This window comes from Neomonachus schauinslandi, chromosome 1 (assembly GCF_002201575.2).
Source record: "Neomonachus schauinslandi chromosome 1, ASM220157v2, whole genome shotgun sequence".
Taxonomy (NCBI): Eukaryota; Metazoa; Chordata; class Mammalia; order Carnivora; family Phocidae; genus Neomonachus; species Neomonachus schauinslandi.
In genome coordinates, this window is record NC_058403.1 from 199113892 (window position 1) to 199129820 (window position 15929).

At 48.4% G+C, this 15929-nt stretch overlaps 1 protein-coding gene across 2 annotated transcripts in view; it reads left to right on the forward strand.

Moving 5' to 3' along the window:
- LTF (lactotransferrin) overlaps window positions 1–15929 on the forward strand; it is a 29302-nt gene that overhangs the window by 12695 nt on the left and 678 nt on the right. The window contains exons 8-16 of one of the 2 annotated variants that reach the window (XM_021683046.1): window positions 436–610; window positions 1546–1700; window positions 2619–2709; window positions 3650–3697; window positions 4288–4443; window positions 6100–6241; window positions 11848–11915; window positions 13682–13866; window positions 14796–14985. In XM_021683046.1, the coding sequence (XP_021538721.1) occupies window positions 436–610; window positions 1546–1700; window positions 2619–2709; window positions 3650–3697; window positions 4288–4443; window positions 6100–6241; window positions 11848–11915; window positions 13682–13866; window positions 14796–14985 (1210 nt within the window). The remainder of the gene's footprint in view (window positions 1–435; window positions 611–1545; window positions 1701–2618; window positions 2710–3649; window positions 3698–4287; window positions 4444–6099; window positions 6242–11847; window positions 11916–13681; window positions 13867–14795; window positions 14986–15929) is intronic. The other variant, XM_021683048.1, reaches the window with a different exon arrangement.

Consider the following 15929-nt stretch of genomic DNA (forward strand, 5'->3'; position numbering starts at 1 on the left):
GGATTGGTGTTGGGAGATTCCTTCCTTCCCTAATCTCCTGCTGCTCCAGAAGTCACTCTGCAGCCTCTCTGCACAAAAGTTAAGAAATTCCGTGAACTCCCTAACTCGGCTGTGCTCTGGACAGCAGAAACAATAAAGATCTCTCCAGCATTACTGATGAACGGTGTCTCGTGAGCTGGAGCAGAAGCAGAGGGAGGATGAGGTCGTATTCTCAGGACCCTAAGGTGCTTGGACCCTAGCAGCTGTCTAAGGAATAAGCCACAGCTGAGCTCCTGTCACAGGGATGGCGCCTGGCTCCCTGCATGGGAGGAAGTGAACTAAGGCTCCCACTCTCAGAATCATCCCCCAGCTCCAGATAATTGTTTTTCAACATTGTGTTTTTTCTTTCCTCTCTATTTACCACTGAGACTGTAATTCTAATTTTTCCCGAATTAGGAAAAGTTTGGAAAAGACAAGTCATCTTCATTCCAGCTCTTCGGCTCCCCTGAAGGGGAGAAGGATCTGCTGTTCAAAGACTCCGCCCTTGGGTTTTCGAGGATCCCCTCAAATATAGATTCTGAGCTGTACCTTGGCTTCAACTACATCAATGCCCTCCAGGGCCTGAAGGAAAGTGAGTGAGGCCCGGGCAGGCCCTGGGGGCAGGCTGGTGCAGGGGCAGCAAGCCCCGGGGGAGGCCTTCCAGGAAGGACCCTGCTCTGGAGTGCTCTGACTCCAGAAGTCGCTCTGCAGCCTCTTGTCTCTGCACAAGCTATTGTCTCTGCAACCTATTGTCAAGGTTCCCTTCAGGGCATGCCTCTTATGTCCTGTTATTTCCTATTTTAAACAATCATTTTTCCTTAAACTTCTCCCCTGGAGGCAGATACCAGTGTTCCATCAACCAAGCCAGGGCATTTTAATATGTCCGAACTCCTGTGACAGGCGCCCAATGCTGTTCTATGTCCTTGTCTACATCAGGCTCCCCAGCCCTGACAGAACAATCAACGTGCCTCCTATGTAGTAAGATATGTGCACAGGAACCAAGAGAGCCAGGGTGCCTCCAGGGACGAACCCCGAGGCCTGGTGGACACCACGTCTGGCCTGGGGCCCTGCACCTGGCGGCTACCACAGTGGGCCGGCTCCGCCATGGCTCCTCCTCTCCTGGCTGCAGCGGGGAGGTGGGGGGGGGGCGTGTTTCCAGGACACCTCACTGTAGTTAACGGTGGTGACTGCCCTAGGGGAGTTCAGGGCTGGGCTCCACACCCCCTAGGCCAGCTCCTGGGACTGCCACTGTCTCTGTGTCCTGGAGCTTTTATCCCGTGGGACCGAGATATTAGGCAAGTCATTGCACTAAGGCTCGAAGGGTGGATTAGAAGCCAGGGAAGTCTCCAAAGGAAGGGGAATGAGAAGCCGGGGTTGCGCGCGCCTGGAGAAGGGGTTGCGCGTCTGAGGGTGCAGGGGGAGGGCGGCAGGTGCCCGGGCGCTTGCTTCCCTGGGCCGGCGGGCGGCGGGCGGCGGGGTGTCCCCGCCGGGCTCTGGGCCCCACGACGGCCGCGTCCCTGTGCGCAGAGGCTTCGGACGCGGCGGAGCGGCGCGCACGGGTGGCCTGGTGCGCGGTGGGCACGGACGAGCTGCGCAAGTGCGAGCAGTGGAGGCGCGCGAGCGGCGGGAACGTGAGCTGCGAGTCGGCGCCCAGCGGCGAGGACTGCATCGCGCTGGTCCAGGTAGGGGCGCGGTTACTGCAGGGGGCCGGGGAGGCATCGACAGGTAGCAGGTCGAACACAACTAGCAGAGCTACACCGCCGTTCGTACGCCGCCGATCGTTCCCCAGCCCCGGGGAACAGCATGGTGCACATGCCCGCAACCATCCTGGACGGCACCAGCTCCGCAGGCTTTGAGTCCTTGTCACTTGAGGGTACGTCGTGGCCATTTTCCCACGTGAAGATGTATTCTCTGAAAACACTTAAAAATGAGGTTAGGGTATCTTTCCTGTGTCTGTGGCTCGGTTTAGTCGTGATCCTATTCTGCTTTGTCCCCTTATTTCGTTATTACCTATAACCCCGGGGTGCTGCATCCCTGAATAGAAATCTTCAGCCACGTCTCCAGATGTTTTTAGTAGCGTTGTCAAAAGAATTATTACTGGCCCGAAGAGGGAGTTTGCAGTCTTGATGAATCTATGTTCCGATGTTGGGGAGCAGGCTCATTCATTCCCAGGGCGAGGCAGATCAGTCATTGCTGTTCATGTGTTGAACAACTTTTTTTTTTTAATTTTTAAAGATTTTATTTATTTGAGAGAGAGCGCACAAGCGGGGGGAGGGGCAGAGGGAGAGGGAGAAGCAGACTCCCCGCCGAGCAGGGAGCCCGATGTGGGGCTCAATCCCAGGACCCTGGGATCATGACCTGAGCCGAAGGCAGACGCTTAACAGACTGAGCCACCCAGGCGCCCCATGTTGAACAACTTCTGTGTAGCACTTTGAGTGTGGTGCCCACGGGATGCAGCCCATGCCTCTCCTCAGTGAGAGAGGCTGGTCCAGGAGGGCGACATTCTCTGACATGAAGCCATGCTCTTAAAGACCGTAAAGACAGGCGAGACAGGAGACAGCCTCACTGCATGGTGCTGACGATTTGCTTTGGTTTTACAGAAAGGAAAAGCTGATGCCCTGAGCCTGGATGGAGGCCTTATCTATGTTGCGGGCAAGTGCGGTTTGGTGCCCGTCCTGGCAGAGAGCCAAAGTGAGTCAGGGCAGTGTCCTCTCTGGTCTGTTCCGCTGGGCCGTGGGAGATGGATGGATGGATGGATGGATGCAGTCAAACAGGAGAATCGGGGGAAAGAATAAAGGAAAGGGGCTTTTACCCACACAGCTTGCTGTGTTGAGGAGCAACAGAGCATAGATTGAAGAGATTCCTCCTCTTCATTTAAAAAAAAGGCGTTAGGGGCACCTGGGTGGCTGAGTCGGTTAAGCGTCTGCCTTCGGCTCAGGTCATGATCCCAGGGTCCTGAGATTGAGCCCCGCATCGGGCTCCCTGCTCAGCAGGGAGTCTGCTTCTCCTTCTCCCTCTGCCCAGCCCCCCACTCCTGCTCTCTCCCTCTCAAATAAATAAATAAAATCTTTAAAAAAAAGATTTTAATAAAGTATAATATACATACAGAAAAACTCAGTGATATTTCACGAACTGATACATCCCCTTGCGTGAGTGTCCAGATTGAGACACAGCAAGTTCCACGTGGCCCCGGGTGCCCTCCTGCCACCAGCCGTCTTACTCCAGCCAGGGTAATGACCCCTGACCTCAGATGGCACAGAAGAGTTCTGCCTGTTTTTAAACCTTACATGCGAGGCGTGTGCTTTGTACGTCTCTCCATTGTGTTACGGTGTTAATGTTTGTGCTATTCATCCAAAGAATATTGAATCTGTGGCTGTACGGTGTTCTGTGGTGTGACTCGACCACAGTTATTTGTCCGTCCTATGGTGGAGAGGCATTTGAGTGGTGTCCAGCCAGTGGCTGCTGTGAACGAGCTGCTGTGAGCATCTGTGAACACACAGATGCCTTTCTGGTCCCTGGACCACTGCACAGTCTCTTCGGATTTGATCCTGCATCGCTGAGATTTAAAAGTTTGCAACTTCTCAACAGAGCTCAGTGCTTAATGACATTTTGCTTGTTTTTGTCCTTTCAGAATCACAGAACCCTAATAAAGCAGGTTGTGTGGATAGACCGGTGGAAGGTGAGTTGGAACCTGCTCATTTTAGGGTCGAGGGCAAGTCATCCTCATTGCCCGAGGAGGTGGCAGGAACTCTAAAAAAACTCACAGAGATGTAGCGGGAGAAGCCTTAAGTTCTTTTGGAGATTCAGAGAATTCACAGATGAGTAATTGTAATGAATCTTCTACTGACCTTCACACTTGGCAGAGAACTTTCAGAGTTGAACCAGGTCTCTTGTGCTACATCCCGTGCTCTGAGCATCACCCCCGCCCTCCCGCCAGAGCCCATGCTTGTCCCCGATTCAGAAGAGCTCTGTACTCGCCCAGCGGCTCCCATATCACGGCGAATTGTCGGTGTATAACTCAGGGATGATGTGTGGCTGGTCAGGGATGGTTCCCGGCAATCACTTAAAGGCTCAGCTTGTCTTACTTCTTCATTTCATAGCCTAGATCAGTCTCACCTTCACATAGAGCAGCTGCTTAAGCTTCTGACGATGGCTAGGTATCCGGGAGCATCACCACCTGGGGGCGCTCCTCGACTTGCTTTGGCTCAGGCTGCAGACAGCTACGCTCAAGTCGATGCCAGCCCCCTCTCCTCTCTTCTGTGGTTCAAGGGTACCTTGCTGTGGCCGTTGTCAGGAGATCAGATGCCGGTCTCACCTGGAACTCTCTGAGAGGCAGGAAGTCCTGCCACACAGCCGTGGGCAGGACTGCAGGCTGGAACATCCCCATGGGCCTGCTCTTCAACCAGACAGGCTCCTGCAAGTTCGGTAGGGCGTCCTGAGGGCGTCGTGGGTGGGTGGGGGCGCTGAGCTGTGGGACCTCTGGGAAGGGGGGGGGGGGGGGAGGGGCAGGCCGACTGTGGCCTGCAGGCCTCTTTTGGGGTGAGCACTTTGTCCGTGTGGCTGCCCCTTGCAGACAGAGCAGCATTGAGTGGGTCTCTACCCCACACTTCCCCTGCCCCAGCCACCCCCCCAAGATAAAAAACTGCAGGATCAATCTGCTTCTCTGCACCCTAAGAATAGACGCAGGTTCTGAGAAGTACAGATGTTACTTTTTTTATTTTTATTTTTTTTTTTTATCTCTTGGAGCGCTGGATCCAAATTTCTCGTAGGCACTGGCTTCCTAATTTGGGGAAAGGGACCTGCCTGCCTCAGGAGAGAGACTTCTTCCTCCACACTGCCAGGAAACCAAATAAGAGCTCAAGGGTTCTGGCTCCGCCTGCTTCTGGGGCCTTCTCTCCCTGCCATGTGCCATGCTCCCACCCCATGTGTAAGCCGTGCCCCACCTGTGCGGGCCTGCTGATGTGGAAGTGTGGGGCTCGCCTCTCGTGCAGGCGTCTCCGTGAGGGGGGCGCTGCTGCATTTTGAGTGGATTTGGGAGCCTGGCTCGGACAGACTTCCGTGGGGCTCTGCACTCACCTTTGTCGCCCTTTCCAAGCCCCGTGGCTGCCTCCGAGCTGGGGGGACCTTAGCTGGTGCTCGCTGGGCCTCTCCGGAGGTTGACACACGGTGTGGCTCTTCCAGGGGCTGGCACCGCACGAGTCTGGTAATGGGTGCTAGCTGCTCATCGAGACAGGACTTTCTTGTCCCCACCGTGTCCTCTCTCCTTCACCCATATAAGTCCAATATAAGCCCACGTTAACTCCTGAACGTGGGTCAAATCACACGGTGAGTTAGTTCAGATTAAGTTCAGTGGCCAGGAGAGAAAACTCCAAGTAGCAGAGACTTTAACCAAGCAGAGGTTTCTTCCCCATGTAAGTGAAACCCAGAGGTTAGATTGTCCAGAGCTACTGTGACAACAACATGGTGTCAGAGACGCAGGTTTCAGACATCTGGCTGCGACCTGCATGGCTGCCATGCTCAAGGTTGCTTCATGGCCCATTATCACAACTGGAGGCTGCGTGCCCGCTTCTGCATGCCGTGTGCAGAAGGAAGGAGAAGGGGAGAAGGGCCTGTGCCAACTGTCTTCAAAGGGTGTTTCTAAGGAGCTCACTGGTGAGTTCTGTACTAGCCACAGGGCATCTGGTCAGGCCGGTCTTTATTCTAAGGGACCAGGCACCCAGGTAAAAAGCAGGGTTTCTATTTCTGGAGAAAGTGGACATCAGATCCTGGAGGGCGGCCTGCAGGTTCTGCCGCGAGTTGCCGCCAAGTTCATCGGTTGAGTTTCCAGCCCGAGGCTGTCACAGTGGGACCCTCTGGTCAGTCCCTGGGCAGACTTCCTGTCAGTGCCTCCGGTGTGAGCTCTTCTGATTTCTGCTGGGCCCGTGGTGGGTGGTAGCGCGTGGCTGTGTGTGACAGCGAGTGTATGCTGTCCATCCCGGGCCACAGGATGAACCCAACCCAGGTTGCATGGTCTGCTGGGTAGAGAGGCCTCTTGTCTCGACTCAGGTAGGAAGCGCTGACTCCCATGTTCCTTCTCTGCAGATGAATTCTTTAGCCAGAGCTGTGCCCCTGGGTCTGACCCGAAGTCCAATCTCTGTGCACTGTGCATTGGCGACGAGAAGGGTGAGAACAAGTGCGTGCCCAACAACAGTGAGAGATACTTTGGCTACACTGGGGCTTTCAGGTGAGTTCTGCGGCCGAGCCTGCCCAGGGTAGGGCCCCGTCCTTCCTCCCTCATCCTCCAGAATCTTGGCAGTGCATTTCTAAGGAGACAGATACGACCTGTCACAGCAGAGCCAGGGGCAGCCTGGGGGTCCACTAAGAGGCTGAACCCCTGAGGGTTCCTCCATTCCTCCCCGGAGGCTGCCACAGGGCTTCTCCCATGGGGCTGCATGACCTCAGCTCTGCTGGGCTACTCCCCAGGGCTTGGAGCCAAAGTTAGCCTCAGTGGGCCTCAGTGTCCTCCTCCTCAAAATCAAATGGGTCGTGTTTGGTGGTCTCTTACGTCCTTTCTACAATTCAATTTTATGGGCAAGACTTCTCTTTCCTGTAGCCGCCAACCGCCCCCCCACCCCGCCCCTGATCGGGGTTGTCATTACGTCTCACTCTTTACTTTTCTCTTTGATTTCAGCCTTAGAAATGGCAAAGACAAAGCAGTAGGGCAATGTTATTCTCCACTGGTAAAGTGAAAGGTAAACCAAAAAATAAGTTTTCAGAATTCACCAGTTATAACCACTTAGTGATCCACAGTAACTATCCATAATTCAAAATTACAACCCCGTTCATACAGATGTCGGTTGTCACTTCTCAGGGGTCCTCCCCAGCCTCTTTTTCTCTATTCATCAAGAATATATTGCACTTGGGCACCTGGATGGCTCAGTCGGTTAAGCGTCTGACTCTTGATTTCAGCTCAGGTCTTGATCTCAGGGTTGTGAGTTCAAGCCCTGCATCAAGCTCTGCACTGGGTGTGGAGCCTACTAAAAAAAAAAAAAAAAAAAAGGATATTGCACCACCAGATGGTGTCATAGATCTGACAATGACAGTGGCCAACTGGAATCTTTGAACTTTTTAATATATAAATTCAGTAGCCTTCACTCTGATGATGGGATGATGTAGATGTAACTTTTACTATAGTGTGAGTGACTCACGAAAATATTTTGTGAATGTACAAGAATATCTTTAAAAGACTAAGGATTTGCAAATGGAAAAGTTGTGATGTGATTCTGCTCAGAAATATTGAGTAGACACATATCTGAGAAAAACCCAGAGGAACTATGTGTTTTTTTTTCTTTTAAACTTGTGGGAAGGTATTATTTCATTGAAAACACCTACACTTTGGGCGCCTGGGTGGCTCAGTTGGTTAAGCGACTGCTTTCGGCTCAGGTCATGATCCTGGAGTCCCTGGATCGAGTCCCGCATCGGGCTCCCTGCTCGGCAGGGAGTCTGCTTCTCCCTCTGACCCTCCCTCCTCTCATGTGCTCTCTCTCTCTCATTCTCTCTGTCTCACATAAATAAATAAAATCTTTAAAAAAAAAAAAAAAACACTTACACTTTAGTATTCCTCTTTATACAAGAAGGAAATGCTTTGCCTTTTTTTTTTTTTTTTTAAAGATTTTATTTATTTATTTGACAGAGACAGAGACAGCGAGAGCAGGAACACAAGCAGGGGGAGTGGGAGAGGGAGAAGCAGGCTTCCCGCCGAGCAGGGAGCCCGATGTGGGACTTGATCCCAGGACCCTGGGATCATGACCTGAGCCGAAGGCAGTCGCTCAACCAACTGAGCCACACAGGCGCCCAATGCTTTGCCTTTTATGTAAACTGAAAGCTGGACCCAGAAGTCCTTTCACCTCTATATTTCTAACTAACATCCTTATATTGCTGGTTCTTAATTTTCAATTTTCAGCTATTTTCCGTTGACTTTCCATTATGGAAGAGGAAGTTCTAGCCTCTCCTGCTGCTCTGTGTCACACAAACACAGATTTCACCTGCTTTCAGCACCCGACAGATTTATGTCACGTTCAGTGCTTACGTTATTATGAATATGTAAATATTCTCATATTAAATACGTGGTGTAATAAGGTTGTACTTCCCTTATGGTACAAAGTTTTTGTTTACTCTAGAGTTAATAGGTGTCTTATTTATTTATTTATTTTGCTTACTTCTCTGTGCTTAAAAAAAAAAATCACTAATTCATCTCAAAACCCATAGACAGTGGTGTAAACCTACTAACAATACATGCCCAGAGTGAATACTGGCTCAGGTTCTTCAGATGCTTGGGAATCTTGCCCCGGCCCAGTCCGAACTGGTGTTCTCTAGACCCCCTCTAGACCCCAGGCCCCCCTGTGGTCCCGGGATTCCCTTCGACGGTCATTCTGGTAGTTCCCTTTGACGGTCATTCTGGTAGTTCCCTTCGACGTACTTCTTGTTCAGTTGCCTGTTTCCTGGATTCCATATCGTCTGCTTTCTTGGTTTTGTTGGCACACAACACATCTTTTTGAGAAACGCTGAGTTGGCATTGCTGTTCTTTGAGTATTACATGTCTGAAAACATCTTTGTACTACCTTTGAAATGATTTATATTTGGGTGGGTAACTGTCGGTTGAAAAACATTCTCCCTAGGGATTTTGACAGGATTTTCCCTATCTGGGAAATGACAGCATTAGCTATTTTGAACAATTGTCTCACTAAAAACAAGCCAAAATGTTGGATTAGTCCACATGCGCATGCGTGCGAGTGTACACACACATTCTTAAGAATATCGAATAAATGACAAAGTAGTAAGATTATTAAGGGAGAATAAGAATTAAGAGAGCTAAGTGTTCACTTTGTCCTGAGGACATTTACCTGTCGTGACAAACTTGAACACAGAGGTTACATACACTTTTAAGGTAGGAGTGAATCAGAAGTAATTTCCACACCTACTCCTGAGGGCATCAAGTTGCTGGGTGCTGAAGAAAACAGGGAGGAGAATGCACACCATCCCTGAGAAACAGAAAGCATGAGCCATCTCCTGCATGGATTTGCAGCTCAAACTTATATCCCCTAGAATGGTCCAGAAATTCTCAACTCATAAATATTTTTTTTTAAAAGATTTTATTTATTTATTTGAGAGAGAGAGTGAGAGAGAGAAAGAGCACAAGAGGGGGGAGCGGGAGAGGGAGAAGCAGACTCCCCGCTGAGCAGGGAGCCCGATGCGGGACTCGATCCCGGGACTCCAGGATCATGACCTGAGCCGAAGGCAGTCGCTTAACCAACTGAGCCACCCAGGCGCCCTCATAAATATTTTTAAAACTGGTCCCCTCTAGAAACCTGCCTGAAAGACAGCACCTTCAGGTTAGGCTTCAACGATTGCTCAAAAATCCTGTCTCGATAACAATGAGCAGTACACAGTCAAAAGTAACTATAATTATATTAACTAAAAACACAGGGGGAAAGTTACTAGAAGCAACATCCATCAGAAAAAACAAGGTAGTATTTTTTTTTTATAAAAGAATAAATTGAACTTCTGGAAAGGAAAAAATATAGCAATTGAAATTAGCTATACAGTTGACCAGTTTAACAGCTTAGGCATAGCTGAAAAGAGAATTAAGGAAGATATGTGAAAAAGTTATCTAGAATGTAACAAAAAGACAGAAACTACAGCAAATTCAAAAATTTTAAAGCATCAATCCATTGTCTTCTAAATCTAGAATTTTTGTTGAGAAATCTGATACCATTTTGGATTCCTGATTCTTTGTATATGACTCTTCCTTTTTGAAAAAAAATTGATTTTTGAGTTTTCAATTTATTTGTAATTTCCTTGTTCTGAGAGAATGAGCTTTAGGAGGGTTAGGAAGTATCTTAGATGCACAGATTGACACAAAGAATATTTTGTGAAGAGTAAAGAAATCAGACACCTAAACTTCTCTCTTAAATGTGTATTTCTCTCTAAATTTACAGAGATTTAACAATGAATGAAAAATACTTTTTAGGAAAAATTCATTTGGAGTTTTATCAAAAGTAAAATGCTTAAAAAACAAGTTTCTTAAGAAGTTTCTGAGTTTTTAAAAAAATGATTTAAAAAAAAATCTCCAATGTTCTGAACTTCACACTGATATTTCTTTATGTGAGTCCCTTTTAATCCTTTGGATTGGGCACTTGGTGGGCCTGTTTCATCTGGAAGCTCAAGTTGTTCCATTCTGGGAAATTTTAATTCATTATTTCTTTGATAATTTCTACTCTGTTTTCTCTGATTTCTCTTTAAACCTTAATTCTTAAATTATTGACTCCTGGGTTATCATTTCATTTTCTTCTTATTTATTTTTTATAATTTGCTTTTCTTTATCTTCCGGTTTCTGGGATACTTCTTCAGCTTAACCTTTTAATCAATATATCATTTTTGAGAATTTTTAAGATGATTTTTTATTTTCTAAGAACAGTTTGTGTTCTGACTGCTCCTTTTTTAGAGCTTCTTGTTCTTGTTTTATGAATGCTACACTTTCTTTCATCTCTTTAATGATATTCATTAGAGTAAAAAAAAAAAGTTTTATTCTCTCTCCTGTATTGTCTCTGTATTTTCTGAGTATAATTAGCTACATTTGTTTAAACATTTTTTTTAAAGATTTTATTTATTTATTTGACAGAGAGAGATAGTGGGAGAGGGAACACAAGCAGGGGGAGTGGGAGAGGGAGAAGCAGGCTTCCCGCTGAGCAGGGAGCCCGATGCGGGGCTCGATCCCAGGACCTTGGGATCATGACCTGAGCCAAAGGCAGACGCATAACAACTGAGCCACCCAGGCGCCCCTTAGCTACATTTTTTCAGTCTACATTTTTTCAGTCTACATTTTTTCCAGTATTTCCTCCGTGGTTTCTGACCATTTGTCCATATTTAAGAATGAAACACCAGTGCTGTGAGTTTTGCATCGGGTGCCACGTCTTGGCTTGGTTATGGGTCTCGCCTTTGGGGCAACTGGTTTGTGTCATTTCACTGTGGAGTTTCCCCATGTCAGAATCTATAGGAATTTTTCTTGGATTGATCAGCTTTTCCAGAGAAAGAATCATCTCATATGCTTTGTGGGAGGCTGAGTAGGGGAAAGAGGTTATGATTTAACCTACCAGAATATAGATATTCAAACCACTCTCCGATGTCAGTCTTGGGCCTCTGCTCTCCACTGTGCTTGGCTCTCTGTCTTTAATGTTGTTCAGGTTCAATCTCTCACGAACAAACTTTCAGTGCTCTGCTTGGGGGAGGTGGGGAGCCACCTCCCATCCGTATGGAATAGGAGGGCACGTAAGCCGTATCTATACACACTCTATCCGGTCCTCCTGTCTCAGTCACTTTCATGGTGCTTGGTGCTTCTAGCTGATGAGCTTTTCTGGAGTTCTGTAGCACACCTCAGTTCTTCTGGGCTTCCCTCACTTTCAGCTTATATTACAAGCTGTTTCTGCTCTGTTGGGTCAATTACAGCTCATTGATTTGCTCTCCGCCTTCCAAACGTTGTCAGTATTACCTTCTCTCTTCCCCTCCTGCCCTCCTCTTGCTCACGGTTTCTGGCTTAAAAAAACTTGCTAATGTAAAAAACCCCAGCAATCTCACTAACGTCATTTTATTGGGATTCTAGAAGCAGGGAAGGTTCACAAACGCATGTGTTCAAGCTACCATTTTAAACCATAAGTTCCTGGAAATATTTATCTTTATCTGTTCCATGTTTCTTCCTGTGTTTCAGTTTTTGGAATCTATATTACAAATATTTATGAAAACCCTAATAGTTTCTTTTTTGTGGCAATGTGTTTATTTTCTGAAACATTTTAGGTGTCTGGCAGAGAGGGCTGGAGACGTTGCGTTTGTGAAAGACGTCACTGTCTTGCAGAACACGAATGGTAAGCGAAGTGTTTCCCTTTCGCGTCTCAGTATTCAGGTTTGCAATTGGGAAGCTGTTATAACCTGTTCTAGGGTTTGGATCAAGTAACTTCCAAAAGTCTTTACCTCGTTATGCCACATGGTATGTCTGTGAGTGTCACATTGATTTTGAAACCAAATTCCCTCTCTCTGTCTCTCTCTCACACACACACACATACACACACCAGCCATCCTCAATAGCAAATGTCTCCCTGGCTTTGTCTAGTCAACCTCAGAAGCACACCATCTCCCTGTCCCATAGTTTTAAAAAAGGAAGTAAGGGACTTCATTCGGACCTGTGTGAGCCCTACGTTTGGAAACTCCTTGGGAGTCTTTGGGGACAAAGTCACAGGCAGGTACAGATAATGGAAGATGAATAATAATTGCCAACTTCAGCCCCCCAAGCCATCTGGCCACCTTCCAAACTGCAGCCTTCTCCTGAACCCCCACTCGGCCCCCACGGTCCCCAGCAGATGACTAGCCACTTCAGCCTCTGAGAAAGAACCTCCTCGACCTTCTGCCTCTGTCCTTCAAATATCGGCAGTCACAGCCCCTCCTCCCTTCTTCTGATCCTCCCCATGTCTCTTGGGAGAGGGACTGAGGACAGACATAAAAATTTGGAGTGATCTCAATATCAAATAGACAAAGCCAAGAGAATGGATAAAGTGTTTTTGTTTCTGTTTTGTTTTGTTTTTGAGGGAAGAGGGGGCAGAAGGAGCGAAGCAGGGGCCTGAACATTGAACCTGTGTTTGCACACACACAGACATGCATACAATTCCATTTTGAATTTATGAACCATTAATCTAAGTGATCTCTGGGGATTGATTGATGTCAGTTTTTTTTTTTTTATTGAAGTATAATTAACATACAGTGTGATAGTTGTTTCAGGTGTACAGTATAGTGATTCAACACTTCTGTACATGACTCAGTGCTCATCATGATAAGTGTACTCTCGATCCCCTAGAGCAATGTCAGATTTCAGTGTAAGTTTCTTCATGATTTCACAACTATCTTTTTTAATTAATGGAACATATTCGATAAACTTGTAGAAATTCCTGTCCTTTGTCTGGTTATACATTAAGAGCATTTGAATATGAAGGGAAGGACAAAACACTTTCTTCTTGAACATAAACCAGATATTCTTTTTCTGGAACTCACTGGAAAGTAGGGCACAGGTGGAGGGCATTCTTTTAAAAAAATTAATAGCTCTCTTGAGATATAATTTGTGCTATAAAAATCTGCCCATTCCAAGTGTGGGATTCAGTGGTCTCTAGCACATTCACGGAGCACCACACCCACCAGCCCAGTCCAATTCTAGAACACTCTAGAATGCCCCATAAAGTACCCTGGCACTTTCCCCATGCCTCCAGAGCTGCCAACCCCCAGTCTCCTCTCTTGTCTCTGTAGATTTGCCTATTCTGGACATCTCACAGAAATGGGATCATGTGGCCTTTTGTGACTGGCTTCTTTCACTGAGCATCCCGTTTTCAGGGCTCATCCACATTGTAGAATGTGTCAGGGCTTCGCTCCCTTATATTCCCGGATCCTGTCTGCTTGTATGGAAGCGGCACCGATGTTTGCTGTGTTTGAAGTTTGTATAGCCTGTGTGGACAAAACTTCCTTCCCTCTCCCTCGCGTCCCCGCGACCCGCATGTGTGCATTTCAGGAGAGGCCAGTGGACTCGTCCGACCCACCTGACTGAGCGGGGCAGCCCCGTGGCTGATGCCGCCTTTCTTTCTCTCCCCAGGCGGGAACCCTGAGGCCTGGGCTAAGGATTTGAAGCTGGAGGACTTTGAACTGCTATGCCTCGATGGCACCCGGAAGCCCGTGACAGAGGCTGCGAGATGCCACCTGGCCAAGGCTCCGAACCACGCTGTGGTATCTCGGGAAGATAAGGCAACACACTTGAAGCAGGTGCTGCTCGACCAACAGGTGTGGATGACCAGGGCCTCCTGCCTTCTCCTACGTGCTCGGGCTGCTGCGAGGTGGGGCGGTCACAGTGCCAAAGGGGTAGCAGCCCGTCCAGAGCCCCCCTCTCCTGTCCCGCTGCTGGACGCTGGTGCTGACCGTGTTCGCTTCATGCGGAGGAACCACCCAGAGTCTCAGTGATGAGAACCACAGAGGCGTCCACATGTGTCTCTAGACACAACACACCCGGAACTTCTATAGATTGAAAGCTATCTGTGGGAAGTGGTTTGAAGGGAACCATGCAATTTCCTTAAAGTCTGTGATTCTCTTTTAGAGCTTCTAGTTTTGTATTAGAACACCTTGTGTCCAGGTTGCTTTAAAGGCCCTAGAATGGCAATAATGGGCACAGTAACCTCACTGTGGCACACTCACTGGTGCTGGCAAGAGGGGGTCCATCACAGAGCTGTGTTGCTCTCGCCCTGCAGAGGAGGCTAAGTGACCCACCCGCCCAAGGCAATGACCTGATCAATGGCAGAGACGATTTCCAGTGCAGACTGTCTGTATGCTGGAGCTGGCCTCTCAGACTGCTGTAGGTGATCAGCTTTTGGGGGAGAGCTCAGAAATCCTCAGCTGTCATCTAGCCACCCAGAGGTTCTACGGGAAGAGGCCACAGATGGACAAGGAGGGAAAGATGGCGGGAGGTGAGATCAGGAGTAGTGAGGGGCCCAGGCACCACCCGGTGGATCTGCCCCACCCGGGACACGGGCTGCAGGAGGACATGGGGCAGGGGAAGGCTCAGCCAAGCGGTGGAAAACTTCTAGAACTCAGCTCCTTTCATTCCCTGGGCTTCCCGGGGCTGAGCCTGGATGGAAGAGATGTCCTTGGCCTCTCCCAATCCATACGTTCTCCTGTTTCCCTCGGCCGCTCCCTTACCATCTGCCCCGTTACTACAGGATCAGTTTGGAAGAAACGGAGCTAAATGCCCGAGAGAGTTTTGCTTGTTCGTGTCTGAAACCAAAAACCTTCTGTTCAATGACAACACGGAGTGCCTGGCCAGACTCCAGGGCAAAAACACGTACGAAGAATATTTGGGATCAGCATACGTCACGGCCGTTGCTAATCTGCGACAGTGCTCAAGCTCCCGTAAGTGCAACGCCCCGGAGAAGCCAGCATGCGTGAAGGGTGGCGAGGTTGCAGGGCCAGGAGGCATTCTAGGAATGAAGATGGGAATAAAAAAGGGCAACGTACTATCCCGCTGCCTCAGGAAGTTACAGCGTCCCGGATGAGATGAAAGACAGAGAAAAATAAGGCAGTGGTCATATGCTAAATTTTTATAATGCTGATAGTGCCTGTCGTGGGTTTTAGAAACCGTGATTCATTTTATCCAGTAGAATGAAGTGTGTGTGTATATGTATGTAGGTATATGTACATAAGCTTATACACATGTACATACACATACGTGTGTGTGTATATATATATATATATATATATATATATATATATACACAAATTCTGGTCTCTTGACAGTTACCATAAATACCAGCCGTGGAGAATACAAATTCTCAGAAAGTATCTTAGCCAGGAAAATGTATTGACAAATAATTTGCTCCCTTAAAAACATTTATAAGATATTGCAGAGTGTCGTAAGGCTCCAGGCGGTGATTCTAAAATTGCAATGTGCACCGCCTCCCCTGCACATGGGGTCACCCAGAGCCCTGTTTCTGGTACCTCATCAGACACTGGAGGCTTTGGGGTGGTGGGGGCCCAGGGATGGGGTGGGGCCAAGAAGCTCTGTATCAGTCCTTCTCAGCTAGGTGCAGTTCCCCCCCACCCCCGAACCAGGGGACATTGGACGATGCTTGGAGGTATTTTTGATTCTTACAATTTAGGGGGTGCAGCTGGTGTCTGTGGGCAGAAGCCACGGATGCTGCTAAACAAAGCAGAGAACAGCCTGGCCAACAAAGAGTTCCCCGGCCCCAAATGTCAATACTGTTACCGCTCTTTACCAACCAGCATCTCGGGGAATTGTGATCAGGTGGTCCGAGGACTCTGCTCTGACAAGGAGGCTGCAGGGCTATTCTTGTGAC